The sequence below is a fragment of the Agelaius phoeniceus genome, chromosome 24, assembly GCF_051311805.1.
Source record: "Agelaius phoeniceus isolate bAgePho1 chromosome 24, bAgePho1.hap1, whole genome shotgun sequence".
NCBI lineage: Eukaryota > Metazoa > Chordata > Aves > Passeriformes > Icteridae > Agelaius > Agelaius phoeniceus.
This window is the reverse complement of record NC_135288.1, coordinates 5,856,671-5,871,981: the sequence shown is the minus strand read 5'-3', so window position 1 is coordinate 5,871,981 and position 15,311 is coordinate 5,856,671. Positions and strand designations below refer to the sequence as shown.

The window sequence follows — 15,311 nt, the reverse complement described above, 5'->3', positions numbered from 1 at the left end:
TCTCCTGTCTCCCAGAAAACAACTCCAGTGCTGCCCTGGGGACTGAAATGCAGCAGCCACGGAAGCTGAAGCTGCCTGCTCATTCCTCAGACTGGTACAGCCCTGACAGGACCGTCCTGCCCACACCTGGCTGCACCTCAATAGGAGTGAAATAACAGTTCACTGTTCTTTGTCCTGTCCTATTTATTCATGTGCCTGTCCTCAGCTGCGCTGGCTTTTGTCATGGAGCACCTTGGACTGTGACAATGGGCTCATTCACAGTCTCTAAAGAAAGCCTTTACCTTTGTCTGCTGATCAGAGTGCCAACTCCCCTGAAGGTGACCACTGCAGTCCTGTGGGACTCACTGCCACCAGCACCTTCCTCCACTCCTCTTTCTTCCTTGTAGGACTGATAAATCCAGTTAGTGTGAACTCACTGCAACCATCACATTTTAACAAGAGCTCAAAGCAAACAATGGTGCTGCTGCAGCTGCTGCCCTGCCAGTGCGGGGTGGAATTGATCTCGCAGCAGCCGATTGGTTTGCAGAAGAGCTGATTACCTGCCACCAGTGGGTTTGCTGTGTGTTTGCTGACACACCCTGTGCTCTGTCCATTCGCCACAGTGGCTGCTCTGCCTTGGTTTATCTTTTGTTTTCACCCTGCCTCTATCACTGATGTGCTCATTGATCATGGTGCGTGCTCCAAGAGATTCAATATTCAGCTGGGCTGAGTTGAATTCCCTGGCGCTGTGTCCCAGTGTGTTGTTCAAAATGTTTTGGCTGCTGTTTCTGTTTATCGGCTCTTTTCCTTTAATAAAACTTTCATCAACACCAAATGTGTAGCCTAGAAGGACCATCATAAAGGCGACATTTTCTCTTGTCACAGTCGAAGTGTGTTAAGACCTTTGGAAGTCTGGCAGGATTTTTACAGGGGCACTGATTCATTTATGGAATGAGTGAAATGTCAGGAGAATTGGAAGTCTTGAAGCAGAAACCCTCTGACCAAAGGCATCAGCACTGATGCCAGGGTGTGAATGGGAGTCTGAGTCTTTCCTTGGTGGTGAAAGAAAAACCTTTGGGGGAGATCTGAAGTGGAAGTTACAGTGTTTTGTGTCAGTCTGAATTGTGAAAGTGGCTGTGATATGTGCACAAATGTCTGCTGGAGGTCCGAGAGCAGCAATTTCACACAAAGATTAAATCATAACTTGCTAAAACCTTGCTTCTGAACAAGAGTAGTGATTGCAATACACAGAGGGCCCGGGTGATGATGCCTGCAGGATTTCCAAGCATCCCACTGCTCTGGAAAAGAAATTCTTCTGGTAGCACCACTGAAAGCCCCACAGATAATTGATATTTCAGTGTCAATTCTGGAGTGAACTTTAGTCTCTGAAGTGACATTAGTGCAGTACTGCAGAGCTCCCCACTCCACAGGCAGGTTTGTGGTGTGATTTCCAAATTAGAGAGTGTAGCTTGTACAAGCCAATGTGTACTGTCATTATTCTGGTGGTTTTTTGGGGGAAAATACTGAAAGAGAAGAGAGGAGTATCGAGAGTATCTCCTGTTGGGCCATCAAAAACTATCTCCACACAGCCCAATACTGTAGATCTTACAAGATTTCACTGAGGAGCAGCTCCAGGATATGACTGCAGATCTCTGGAGGCTTTTATGTGCCATGTGAGCCAATGTCCTAGCAGAATCTTTTGGCACAAGTTATAAGTTTTGGATTAAATAGACACATTTTTGTCAGGAAAGGCAGAGCAGGAAAACGTACAAAGCAATGAGAAAAGCAATAATTGCACTTGGTCATGGTGACAGTTTGGGTGTAGTGGTTCTGTTTCTTTATCTTAAATGTGCTGGTGAATATAGGGATGCATTTTCAGTTTGTTTTAGGAATGTTACAGCAACAAAAAGGATGAAACTGTGAAACATTGATGAAACATTATTTAAAGTGTTGTTCATTGACAGGTTTCACCAATTACATGCGGAGTCCATCGGGGGACATCTTCAACCCAGAGCATTACCAAGTGAACCAGGACATGAGCTACCCTCTGAGTCACTACTTCATTACCTCTTCACACAACACCTACCTCATGGGAGATCAGCTGATGTCCCAGTCCAGGGTGGACATGTATGCATGGGTGCTACAGTCTGGCTGTCGCTGTGTGGAAGGTAAAGAGCAAAAAGGAGCTGCCAGTGGGCTCTGTGGTCCTGTTTTTCCTCTCTGAAGAAAGATTTGTGGCTTCTGCAGAAGGCATGGTAGCTGGGGAGAGGAAAAATCCTAGGAAAATGATGTTTTCCTTTCATAAAGAAGAACAAAATAATGTTGGGATAGAATGGGCAAATTTTCTTGAGACGGACATTTGAGTAGTGGTGTTGTTGGTAGTGAGGAAAAAAAAATGGTAAAACTCCTGTTGTAGAGAGGATGCTGATGTTGGGCAGAACACACTGGTGCTTGTCCTGCCCAGCCAAGTGTGTGACAGCCAGACTGGAAAATATGGCAGAGTTCAGCCACACCTGAGAGGAAAGTGGGTATTTCTGCTCGGGGAGATATTCTGTGGAATGGTGACAGTGTCTGCAGTGACCAGGGCACCTTTTTGTGCAATCCCTTCTTGTGCTGCCTTTCTGAGACATTGCCTCTTTCATCCTCATCTTTCATGTTCTGACCATCAAAGTGTTTGCACAGTTTTTCAGAAGGCAAATATGGTTTGCTTTAGGTTGGATTGTGGATGTGCCATTGGGTGCTTCAGGGGAGTAAAATATTCCATGGAAATATGATAATAGACAAATATTATAGACAAAGTCAGGCAAAATCCAGGCTGGGCAAGGGATGGGCAGGTCTTGGCTTGGCCTGTGGTGTGAGCAGCCTGGCTGAGAGTCTCTGCTTTCCTTTTCAGGTTCAGCAGGAGCACAATGAAAGCAATGCTCTGCTCTGTCACCTCTCTCCCTGTCATAAAGTCCTCAGCACTTTTTAAAAGCGTTTCTCTGCTTGGGGCTCTCTCAGACAGTGGGAACAGTCAGCTGGTCCCAGCACGAGGCCAAGTTCAGGAAGTTCCTTCCCGGGAAGGATGCTCAGCACAGAGAGGAGGCAGTGCAGGGTGGGAATGAGCCTGTGCCCTGCTTTGGGGACATGGCTGGCTGGGCTGCTGAAGGGAATTGCAGGGTTTTATTGTCCCCCACAGAGGCTGGCCCAGCTGTTCCTGCTCTGATGGTGTCACTGTTTCTGTCCTGCAGTTGACTGCTGGGACGGGCCGGACGGGGAACCAATTGTCCACCATGGATACACTCTGACTTCCAAAATCCTCTTCAAAGATGTCATTGAAACTATCAACAAATATGCCTTCATCAAGAATGAGTATGTATCCAGCCTGCCAGCCTCTGGGTCTCAGGGCTGTGAATGGGAGTGTTCCCTGGCATCCTTGTACATCCCTGACCTGTTCCAGAATTCCAGACAGAATTTGGAGTTGTTTTCTGGGGGAAATCCTTCAGATCCTTCAGAAAGAGACACCAAGGCAAAGCTGAGTAGGGGACATTCTGCACAGAGGTGTGGAGCTGGCTTCATTGAGCTTGTACAACACCTGAGGAACAACAGGTTTTGCCAGTGAATGTTTTTAGTGAAGGGCTGGCAGTTAAATCACTTTGTCTCTCTGGATGAGCACTCTGGTGCTGCCAAGGCTACACCTGGGTGCTCCAGGGATAGGAAACAAGTCAGGGAATAAAGGATCCAAAGAGAGAGTAACCTGGTTGTGGACAAAGCAGGGTGTTCATCAGAAAGAGGTTATTTTCCCTACAGGTATATTGTTCAGAAAATCAGTATTATTCATGGGAAGTTTCATATACCTTGGCAGTTACTGTTCTCCTCCTCCACACAGTCAAAATGTGTGTAGCAACCTTTGGTTTTTTTTTAAATAGAAATCACTTTATCACTGTAGAAATTTTCCAGTAGCTCGCCCAAAGCAGCCCATCTGCCTTTACAAATAGAAAATAAACTTGCACTAAATTTTCAGACCAGGCAAACTTCTTGTGAGCCTGATACTTCTTGCAGTTTGCCTGAAGTCACGATAAACAAATCAAAGGCAGTGCTTCTGAAATGGTTCAGCTTTTAAACCTTTGCAAAAATGGTAACTGGGACCACATCATCAACTGGGAAAGTTTGGTCCTGGTGTGGCTCAAATCCTGATGAGGAGCCAATGAAGGCCAGATGTCAGGGTAAAAATAATTGATTTTTAATGACTGAATCCCTGATAGTTTGATCCTGCAAAACTCCTTTATAAAAGGCTGTTGTGCTGATCTTAAAAATGCATCATCTCTAGAGAGAAATCCATCTTCAGTGTGGTTTTACTGGCACTGACCACACTGGAGTAGATGCTCCACAAGTCCTATCTTCAACCAGGCATAGCTGTTTCTTGGCCTTGGTCTGGATAATCAACAATAAATAAGAACAGTGAAACTAAAACTAGAAACAACACTTGCTGTCTTTGTAGAAGAGGCTTTGTCTGCAGGTTTATCTGTGTGACCCTGCTCTGTTGTTAGTGGGAAAAGCCTTCATGGTGTAAAAGCCAAATTTGCAGCTGGTGCTTTCTGGTCCCTGCAGGTACCCTGTGATCCTGTCAATTGAGAACCACTGCAGCATCGTGCAGCAGAAGAAAATGGCTCAGTACCTTACAGAAATCCTGGGAGACAAACTGGATCTGTCCTCTGTGCACAACGATGACTCCACAAAGCTCCCCTCACCAGCAAGTCTTAAAGGCAAGATCCTGGTTAAGGTAAACTCCTGCTTCATGTGTCCTTTCCCTCCTCTTGTTTGTGGTGATGATTTCTGCCTGGTTATCACTGTACCCTGACTTAAATCACTTCACAGAAACCAGACCTTAGGAAACTGCTGCTTAAGGTTCATAAAAAATGTCTTCTCAGTCAGTAAAACCCTGGAAATAGCATGCTTTGAATAATTTGGGGTTTTTTTTTAGAATATGTCATAGCAAGAGCTGCATGCTCCCCTGCCTCTGTAATAAATTTATCTTCTAGGGCAAGAAACTTCCAGCCAACATCAGTGAGGATGCAGAGGAAGGAGAAGTTTCTGATGAGGACAGTGCTGATGAGATTGATGATGACTGTAAACTAATGAATGGAGATGTAAGTGAAGTGAATGCAAATGTCTGTCAAGGCTTCCCATCCCAGTGAGAGGAAACCTGGGGGGAGCTCTCTGGGTTTTGGCTGTGGTCTGACCTCTGGGGCTCATCACAAGGGGTTCAGGTTCTAAACCTCCATGGGGGCAGATTCACAAAAGTGCACAGGAAGCAGCCTGTTCTGACCTGTTTCTAGGGGTTATGTTTCAAGTTCAGAATATTAATATCTCATGATTCTTCAGTGCATCACAGTGTGCTTCCCCTAAAATGCAAAAAAAAAAAAAAAAAAAAAAAGAAAAGATTGTATTTACATCAATTTCTGGTCATTTTTACAGAGCATCCCTTTGCTTTGCTGAATGCTGAGCTTGATTGATTTTTACTGTAAGAAAAATCTCTGCTGGCTTCAATCTGAAAATCCCTTGTTTCTTCTTCCTTTTTTAAAAGTTCTATTTTTTTGTCACTTTAATCTTTTGGCAAATTCCACTGCACCTTGCAGGAACAATACAAAACACAGCAAAACCATTTAATGACATAAACCAGATTGTCTTGGAGACAGTTTGCATTCTCAGTCCTCTCTCCCTCAGGCTATTTCCTCATTTTGTATTATGGATCTGATCCTTTTCATCTAAAAGAGAAACTTCTCTGTGAATAAGACTAACAAAGGAGAAATATAATTGCTTTTTGGATGTTATTACATGTCAGCATATCACTTTTCAGTGTTTTACAGCACCATCTTTGTTATTAACAGTTCACTTTGCTGAGATTTACTGATGCTTTGAATCTGAGATTTGCTACACCTGGTTTGCTTTCCAAAACGAAATTTTGAAGAGTTCAGAAAATCAGAGCTTGTTCCATGACAAATGTAACTGGGAATTCTTGGGGCCTACTGAGAGAACACAATCTGTCACCCCTTAAAAGACCTGAGTGGAAAAGAAAACTCTTGATTTTTATTTTTGGTTTTATTTCCCCACCTCCCCACGTGGGCCATGGTGCACACAGGGCAGGGAACAGGAGTTCTCTCGCATTTTGCCTTTGATTTGCTGAAAAGAGGATTCCAAAGCATCTCCCATCCCTTCCACCCAATAGATCTTGCACCTCTTGCAGCTGCAGAGTCAGCCTGGACATGGCACTGGACTCACATGATGCTTCCTTCATCACTGCCTTGTTTAATGGTTTAATGTTCTGTTTGCAGGCATCTGCTAACAGGAAAAGAGTGGAGAATATAGCAAAGAAAAAACTTGACTCACTGATAAAAGAATCCAAAATCCGTGACTGTGAAGATCCAAATAATTTTACAGTTTCCACTCTCCCATCCTCAGGAAAGGCTGGGCTGAAGTCTGATAGTAAGAAGGTGAATTTGTGTTTAATTGTACTTGTGTTTCATTAGTTTACTAAATATATCTTATATTGACTTCAGCTTCATAGCTGAATTCATGCAATTAATGATGATGCCAGGTGAACATCACTGTCAGATACACAAACTATTTATCTTGCTCACACAGCAATTGGAGCATGAAATGTACTCTGAAATGACTTTTCAACAAAGAATTTGATTTTCCATTATAAAAACTCCTTTTGAATGTTGGGCTCTTTTTGTTCCTCAGTTCTCTATGTTCTATGCATTTTCAGTATATTTTAATTTTATATTAACTCTAATTTATAAAAATGTACTCAGCCCACAGACTACACTTCATGAAGTTGAGGCATTTTCATTTTAGGCTTTGTAATAAGCCACAAAAACTTCGGGAAGGTTGTTCCACTCAAATGAAAAAGCAGTGGAGATCTGCCAACAATAAGCAGGTGCAATAACCAGGGATTAAAACTAAACTAGGGATGAGAACTAAAAATCAGCTTCCCAAAACATTCTGTGGGTGAGTTTTGATGTATTTTAAACCCAATGCTTTACATGACGTATCAGAGAATTCTTGTGAGAGCCAAGCAAGGCCAAGGCTTGACAAACCCTTTAGCAGAGATGTTACCCAGAATAGTCAGTGCTAAAATCCCCTCCTGTTTGTGTTGGTACCCAGAGACCTCTGTCTGAGCACTCTGTCTGAGCTCCTGTGTTCTTTCCTCTCTCTTTGCTTGCTTCAGAGTAAACTTGAGGATGATGCAGAATCCGGGGAAGATTTCAGTGCCAGCAAGAGGCCCAGCAGGTCACTCATGGGCAGCTTCTCCAAACGCAAGGTGAGCCCCTGCCAAGGTGAGGGCTTGGCACCAGAGCTTGGATTCTTGGAGGGATTTTTATTTTTGCATGCACTGGAGAGGAATTTCATAACTGCAACATCTGCAGCTGTGAGGCTGTTCACTGAACAGACAGGCTGGGGAGCTGCTTATCATTGTGCATAACATCACAGATTCAATCTACATGAAGGGCTGAGGGCATCCAAGATCTAGCTGAGAACCACAAAAATTAATTTACACCTTTTATCTGAGGATTTGTGCTTCCTTTGTAACAAGGCTCAGACCCTGGGCTGAGTTTCCCCCAGGTGCAAATTTTGCTGCAGAGCCGAGTGTTACAAAAGCTGTCATTTTCCATTTTCTCTAAGTAACACACTCATTGGCATAACAAAGCAGAATTGTAGCCAGCTGCTCAAACTTTGATCACACAGTTATGATATTATGGTTTTATTTCCTTCTGGCACAGAAAAAAGGAAGCAAATTGAAAAAGGCATCAAGTCTGGAAGAGGGTGAAGACGATTCGGATTCTCAAGGGAATTTAGCCAGGAGCTCTGTACATTACAGCAGGTTTGTTAAATGATTGGACAACTTTGTTGCTAAAATATGCCAGCATAAATGCACCCACTAAATAGGTTTGCTTCTGGTCTAGATGCCAGTTTGTTGGTGGCTGCAGTGGGGAGATGTCAATGTCTGCCACAAAATCACCAGAATGATCTCTTGGTGCTCTTCAGATTCATTATCCAAGCACAGTGGACCTTTTATGCATTTTGAGCTCTTACTGTCTCATACATTTCTTTACCCTGATTTATTTTTAAGTAGGAAAGATAACATTTACCCCTTAACTGGGGATGGGAAGTTAATTTGTTCTGTTAATTTGTTACCTTCCTAGGGTAAGCCGACAGAAGAAGACAATGAAGCTGTCCAGGGCCCTGTCTGACCTGGTGAAATACACAAAGTCAGTTGGCATCCATGATGTTGAAACTGAAAGTAAGTTGAACTAAATGTTTGGTGAAAATAATTGCTGCACAAAGAAACGGAAATGTTTATGTTCTTACATATCTTTTCACTAGAAGAAGACTTCTTAATGAAGATTCAAGTCATCATCATATTCAGCTTCACTTTCCCAACCATAACTGCCCCAATAAGCAGAGTGTCTGCTGTAATTTGAGGAAAACAGAGTTCCCTCTGAGTGGCATGCACTGAAATGATGCTTGATAGCTAAAAAGGAACTAATGCTATGTACTTTTGAAAGCTTTATCTAGATCATAAATAAATGAATAAGGAGATTACCTCTAATCTCCTCTGCAGTCTCTTCCAGCTGGCAGGTTTCATCTTTCAGTGAAACCAAGGCCCACCAGATCCTGCAGCAGAAGCCAGCGCAGTACCTGCGCTTCAACCAGCACCAGCTGTCCCGCATCTACCCCTCCTCCTACAGGGTGGACTCCAGCAACTACAACCCCCAGCCCTTCTGGAATGCTGGCTGCCAACTTGGTGAGCTGAAACCTCTTTATTTATTTAATATTTTTTTTTTGGTTTTATTTTGGGAGGGATGCTGTGGGAAATGGGTTTGTAGAGGATTCTGTCCATGGGATAGGATAGATGTTGTTGAGAGAGAAATGGAGCTAGAAAGGAGTTTCAAAGGGTGGCTTTGCAAATAAGACTGGATACTTCAGAGAAATAGAACTATGAAAGATGCATTGTAGTAAGGCTTACAAGGGGTAATTTTAGATGATTTGCTTTAAAACATTTACAACATTGTGTAACAAAAGCTGATAGGCCAAGAAATGCTTATAGGATATTGTAATTAGGAAATAGTTGGCTTCTGATTCTGATGCTGTGAATTATAACATCTGTATTGTCTCACCCTTCACATGAGACTAAAAATAGAATAAAATTTTTTGGAACACCTCTCAGCTGCCCCATCCCTGGGTCAGAAAAGAGCTTAATCCAAGGGGATGTTTGAATAGGAGCACTGGAATCACCCCTTAGAGCACTCTGAGTCCTCTGCTTATCCAGCTTTGCTGACCATGGAGTCCTCCTTGGTACTGCCCCTGGATTGATTACCTTGAACATGTGTTTTACATGCAAGGAATTGTCTGGTAAATGGAAATAAATGAACTTCTCAAATGCAAGAGGTCTTCAGAGTTCAGTTCTTCTGGAGAGGTTCTCTCCCTGAAGCTCTAATATAAGAGAATAATTTTCCATACGATATCTGATTTTTTTTTGCATCTAAGAAGTCAAATTTGAATCTGATTTATTTTTTTTTTAATAGTTGCACTAAACTACCAGTCAGAGGGGAGAATGCTGCAACTGAACCGGGCCAAATTCAGTGCCAATGGGAACTGTGGCTATGTCCTCAAACCCAACTGCATGTGTCAAGGTAAGGAAAACCAGCAAAACCAGGGGAACACTGATTGCAGGACAGATTGAGTGTGAGGCCTTGGTACAGTTTGTTTAAAAATTCATTTCTGATGCCAGAAGCAAAAGAGCCCCAAGGTATCTGTAATTAAAGTCATGTTGCACTTTCACATGATGGGATTCTCTATTCTTACAGGTGTCTTTAACCCAAATTCTGAAGACCCACTGCCTGGTCAATTGAAGAAACAGCTGGTTCTAAGAATTATCAGTGGTCAACAACTTCCCAAACCACGTGATTCCATGCTGGGAGACAGAGGAGAGGTATGGGACGGCTGTGGTTGTTATTTTGTGGTGCAGAAGGTTTATTTTCATACTGGCTGGGCTAAGCAGGAGGATTTCACACCCTGCAGTTACTTGTCAGCACACACAGACCATGAATAAATTAGGTCATGAACATCCTACACCTTCTGGTGGTGTTTTTTTACTTTTAAGCATCACAGTTGTGGTTTGATGGTTTTCCTCCAACTGCCAGCACAGTCCTTCCAGGAGAAGCAAAAAGAAAAAAAAGGGAGAGAGATCTTATCAATTTAATAATTCACTCCATAAGGCTCAGGAGCAATAATTACCCAGACATTCCTGTACAGTGCCCATATTGTAAAAGCCATTTGCTTGGGTTCCATCTTCTTTGTCACTCTTTCTTTTCAATATTTGTTGGTTTTTGTTTTTCAGATCATAGATCCATTTGTTGAAGTAGAAGTTATAGGCTTACCTGTTGATTGCTTCAAAGAACAAACCAGAGTAGTTGATGATAATGGTAAGGTTGTCTGGGATTTTTATGGCTGAAACATCCTCTTTCAGGCAGGTTTTTTCATAAAAATAGGAGTAGATAAGATTTGGTGCCTATTATGACAAAGCACTGAAAACTGGATTTCAGCATTTTTAATGTTAATTAGACTTGGATCTTGACTTGTTTGATTGAGTTGGTCTTGGTATGAAACAAAACATTTTTTTTTCTCATTATGTGTGAGAGAAGGGTGTTTTGAGCTCGCTGTGGTCAAAAAGGCAGGTTGGCCAATCCCCTGCTGGAAGCAGGGCCAAATTTAGGCAAGACCCAACTCTGTTCCTTGTGGGAATACTGGATTTTTCAAGAACAACCAATCTGTCAGGAAAACCAGAGTGACACCACAGCTTAGGCAGACTTGTTGTTTGCTGTGAATGAGATTCCTGAAGGCTGATTCCCCCTTTGGAAGGTTTTAACCCCATGTGGGAGGAGACCTTGGTGTTCACAGTGCACATGCCGGAGATTGCCCTGATCCGGTTCCTGGTGTGGGACCACGACCCCATCGGGAGGGATTTCATCGGGCAGAGGACAATTGCCTTCAGCAGCATGATGCCAGGTAAGAGAAAGAGTCATCCCAAATCAATGGGCTGGGATTTTTTTTTCTGGGAAAAATCAAAATTAATGGATCTGCTGCAGAAATTTCTAGTTAGAACAAGAAAAGCTGGAGTCTGGGCCCTGAGTTCTCTGCCTTAGTCAGCTCCTGACTGATATGGTGATGAAGACTAAATCAATTAACTCTAGATTTTTGGGACTAGATTTTGAAAAAATAGGTAAGATTGTTAAGCAGGGTAAATACTGTGGGTTTTAGATACTTTACTCCTTTAGTGCTTTGTCCTCTCTTTCTTCACACCAGTTTTTGAAAAAACTCTAGAGTTTTGATTGGGTTTGTGACTCTGTTCTGTGTTAAACTACTACTCATAAAGTTACCTATTCTAATGATGGGATCCAGGCCACTAAATGCCATTTTCTGACAGTTTCCTCTTTCTGTTTTCATGTCAGTCTTCTTTCACATTAAAACTTCTTGTGTGTGTATTTTCTTTCCTTTCAAAGTAAAGAAAAAATTTTCTCTTTAAGATTAAAAAACCCCATCCATTCTCACTAAACTGACCTTGGATGAAAGGTTTGCAGTCTCAATTATGGACTAACAGTCCAGAGGAGAGAATGTGGTCAAGCTTAAATCATGGCTTGACAGCAGCAATAACAGAGCCTGGATGAAACAGGACAGGGCTGTTTTATGAAATCATGACAAAAAATGGGGGGGAAGTTTGCAGGTGGTGTGGCTCAGCTACACCTGAGTGTGGCAAGGTGCTGCTCAAGCCTGGAACCTCACTGTGAGGAGGAGCTGGAAGAATCCTGCTTGATCTCTTCTGCTGCTCCTAAAAGGAAAACCTCCAGCTGCTCCTGCTGTGCCAGCCTTGCTCCAGCTCTGCTCCCTCTGTTTCAGGTTACAGACACGTGTACCTGGAGGGCATAGAAGAGGCTTCCATCTTTGTGCATGTGGCTATAAATGACATCTGTGGTAAGGTGAGTGTCTGTGCTGAGCAGCACCCCCACAGGAGCTGCCAGCACCTTGTATCACACCAGGGAAGCTCAGTGGGTCAAGGTCCAGGCTGGCATTTTTGTTCACTTGGAGTAAAATTGATCTCTGTGCTTGTCGTGGTAGCCTGAGATCTTTCTGAATGTCCATGGAGATAAAGGCAAATTGTAGGGGAAGTGATAAAAGGGATTCTTGCAGTGCCTTTTTGAGGAAGCCATAGGGGAAGGAAATTTCCTTGCAGCACACACATTTATATAAATAATGTGATTGTGAGTGCACCTTGCTGAACCAAAGGTGGCACACCTGAACCCTGAGCACTTGTTCCCTGCAAAGCTGCTGCTTTAAAGGCTCTCTCTGATGTTTTAGCATTTTAAATTTAATTAAATTCTTCAAGCTTATTTACTTTGGATTTTTTGCCATAATAACTCTTAAAATGCAGAGGAAAGGTGATGCTGGTAATAGCTGGACATATTTACACTCCTTGTGTGTTATTTCCTCACGTGCAGGAAATAAACAACTCTTAGTGTGCCACATCTCAATTTCCACGAAAGCAAAGCCCTAATTTCAGACTAGTCCTAGGCCAGATAAAAAGGAGGCAGCTCCTGTGCTCTGAGTGCAGTGATCTGTGCTGTTAATGCCGAAGAAATCAGGTGCAAAGCTCCTTGCAGGATCTGTTTGTCCTGCAGCAGTGAGATGCAATATCAGCATCATGACAGCGGGAGGAAAGAAAGCTTCTCTGCCTCCTTTGTTTTCCCATTTTTCTTCTTTCATTTCAAAGCCAAAGTGTTACAAAAACCTACTCAAGCACGAGTAAAGCATCAGCAGCGTTCAGGGCTGTTAATGCCAGTGAAATCGGGTACAGAGCTCCTCGCAGGACCCCAGTTGGTCCCGCAGCAGTGAGATGCAATTTCAGCATCAGGACAGCAGGAGGAGGCATCCAGCGGGCTGGGAATGCCCAGCTCCTCCTCCAGAGGGAAATTCGAGCGATCCTGAACAGGAAAACAGCTTTTTTATACTTATTGATCACTCAGTTACTCAGCTCCAGTCGCTGCCCTTGCCAGCAGTGTTTAATGGAAGGGCCGATGTTCATCCTCTTCAGCAGTGAAGTTTTCTCAATTCAAACCTCCTTTGGCAAATTCTCTCTGTTTAGCCTTAATTTCCTGGCCTTTCATAATAATTTGCTCTTCCTAACTTCTTCATGAGTGACTGGCTGGGACAGTTTGCAGAAGGGCAAATGCCCATTGAAACTTTGGCAGTTTTTTTTGGGACATAGATTTTTCTGATTGCTTCTCATGGTCACTTCAGTCTCTCTGGGCTTGCTGCTGTTAGGAAGAGGTTCTGTGCACAGACAAAATACAAGGATTTGAAAGGAAAATCTGTATGTGTTGTGGTTTTGTTTTGGTGGGGGTTTTTTTGTCTTTTTTTTTTTTTAATTTATAATTTTTAATAAAAACCACTGAAAATGTGGAACAAATATTGCACATCCCTTTCTGGTTTGGTCTGTCTGAGTAACTTTTTGCTTTGATTTTTGGTTAACAGACTGCTGTCCAAATTAGTATTTTTTCTTTTCTCCTCTCTTAATTATGGGCAGAAAAATCACCCCAGTTATCAGCCTGGTTTGGTTTTTACCCTTTCTTTATTAATTGGTTTTACCCATTCTTTATTAATCCAGAGATTCTAATGCAAACATTTACATTTTGAGACTTTTTTATAAATGGAGATATTCCACCTGCTCAGTAGCTTGGTATTACTAAAACAGTCTTAGGTGAAAAAAAAAAGAATCTTAACTTGTGTGTGAAATCTCTTTCAGACTGCTCAGTTTCCTGGAAAGGCTTTTCTTTGTTTCTGTCTCTTCTGTGGTCTGCTGATGTAGTGCAGAATTTCTTGTGGTTTTTCTAGATGTGCCTATCTCTGAGCTCCTCCCTCACTGTTACTCTGCCTTTACTCTGTCTGTTTGTGATTTCAGTGGGCTTCTCTATGTCAAAAAAGTCTCCTTTTAGAAGCAGAGCGTTTTTAGACGCCTTGAAGGTACCCCTCCTGTCCCAGGGAGGTGCAGACACCACCACACACCTGCATGCCTTGAGCTGGTGGCTTCATTAGCATCAACCTTTTCCTTGGTAGCATCTTTGAGCTCTCCAACTCATGGAACATGGACTGTGACATTTGGCTGGGTCACCCCTGTGGGGTCACTGACAGCCACAGAGCCCTCCCCGTGTGAAGCAGATCCAGGATAAAGTTCCTGCCACTCTCCCCCTGCTCTGAGCCTCTCCCTCTCCTGCCTTTTCTCTGGAGGGCTGCAATTCAGAGCCCTTCTTTCACACAGAAAAGAACATTGACAGTGAATCATTTGCTAAATTGGGGGAAAGCCTCTTGTGCTGTTTTTCAAGTCTGCTTTCCAGAGTGAAACAGCCCTGTAAAAGCTGGGCTGGAAGCTGAAAGCACAGTGTCCTGGATCTCCCTCAAAACTGCTCTCTTTTATTTTTTTTTCCTTCTTTTAAAACTTTTTTTTCCCCCCTAAGTTAATCAAATCTGCCTTTGTGTTCTTGAATCACTCCATTGATTCAAGCAACAGTGTCCAGCTTAACAAAGCTGCAGCAAACAAGCCAGAATGACACCTTGGGCCCTGCACTGCCTCCCATTCCATCAGTGCTTCCCTTTTCTTTTTGGTGGATATTATTTGTTTGTGTTGTTTGTATGACAGTTTTTTCTGGGTTTTGCAAATATTTATATTGTCTGATTTTTATAGCAAAAAATTCATGTACTTGCCAACTTGTCTCCCAGTAATCCAAGCAGATTGTTCAATAGTCTGGCTCTCACAGATGATTTTCCAATATTTAATATTTGCCTTGCATGGGAAAAATCAAACTCCACCATCTCTATCTTATCCTAAAGGTAATTTTTGATAATGTCTTACTCACACTGGAAATTGGCACATGATAAGTAAGCTTCAATCAATTATAATTTACTAAATATTATATAAAAATAATATTATGAACAATTTTACTGGCCCTTGTGTCAGCCAAATAAACCTTGGTCCCACAGGGCAGCTTGGGCAGGACACTTGGGGTAAAATCAGCTCTTAGCCCAGGCTCAGTGCACAGGGCAGCCAACATCTGCATTAAGTCCTGCACAGCAGAACTGGAAATGCACAAGCAGGCACTCAAATATTTATTTTGGGGTGAAAGACCGTTTTAATTTAAATGAGACTCTTCTGTGCCATTGTTTGGCACAGCAGAAACGTGGCCTCGTGTGACATCGCAGGGCAGAAGTGGAAGTGACAGCGGCTGCTGGTCAGG

At 42.8% G+C, this 15,311-nt stretch overlaps 1 protein-coding gene across 5 annotated transcripts in view; it reads left to right on the top strand.

Moving 5' to 3' along the window:
- The window catches only part of PLCH2 (phospholipase C eta 2), a 67,133-nt gene that overhangs the window by 42,922 nt on the left and 8,900 nt on the right, over window positions 1-15,311 (top strand). For all 5 annotated transcript variants that reach the window (XM_077190295.1, XM_077190291.1, XM_077190290.1 and 2 more), the window contains exons 7-20: window positions 1,944-2,147; window positions 3,210-3,330; window positions 4,570-4,741; window positions 5,001-5,108; window positions 6,294-6,452; window positions 7,193-7,285; window positions 7,746-7,846; window positions 8,169-8,266; window positions 8,588-8,770; window positions 9,552-9,659; window positions 9,834-9,958; window positions 10,367-10,451; window positions 10,888-11,034; window positions 11,923-12,002. In XM_077190295.1, the coding sequence (XP_077046410.1) occupies window positions 1,944-2,147; window positions 3,210-3,330; window positions 4,570-4,741; window positions 5,001-5,108; window positions 6,294-6,452; window positions 7,193-7,285; window positions 7,746-7,846; window positions 8,169-8,266; window positions 8,588-8,770; window positions 9,552-9,659; window positions 9,834-9,958; window positions 10,367-10,451; window positions 10,888-11,034; window positions 11,923-12,002 (1,784 nt within the window). The remainder of the gene's footprint in view (window positions 1-1,943; window positions 2,148-3,209; window positions 3,331-4,569; window positions 4,742-5,000; window positions 5,109-6,293; window positions 6,453-7,192; window positions 7,286-7,745; window positions 7,847-8,168; window positions 8,267-8,587; window positions 8,771-9,551; window positions 9,660-9,833; window positions 9,959-10,366; window positions 10,452-10,887; window positions 11,035-11,922; window positions 12,003-15,311) is intronic.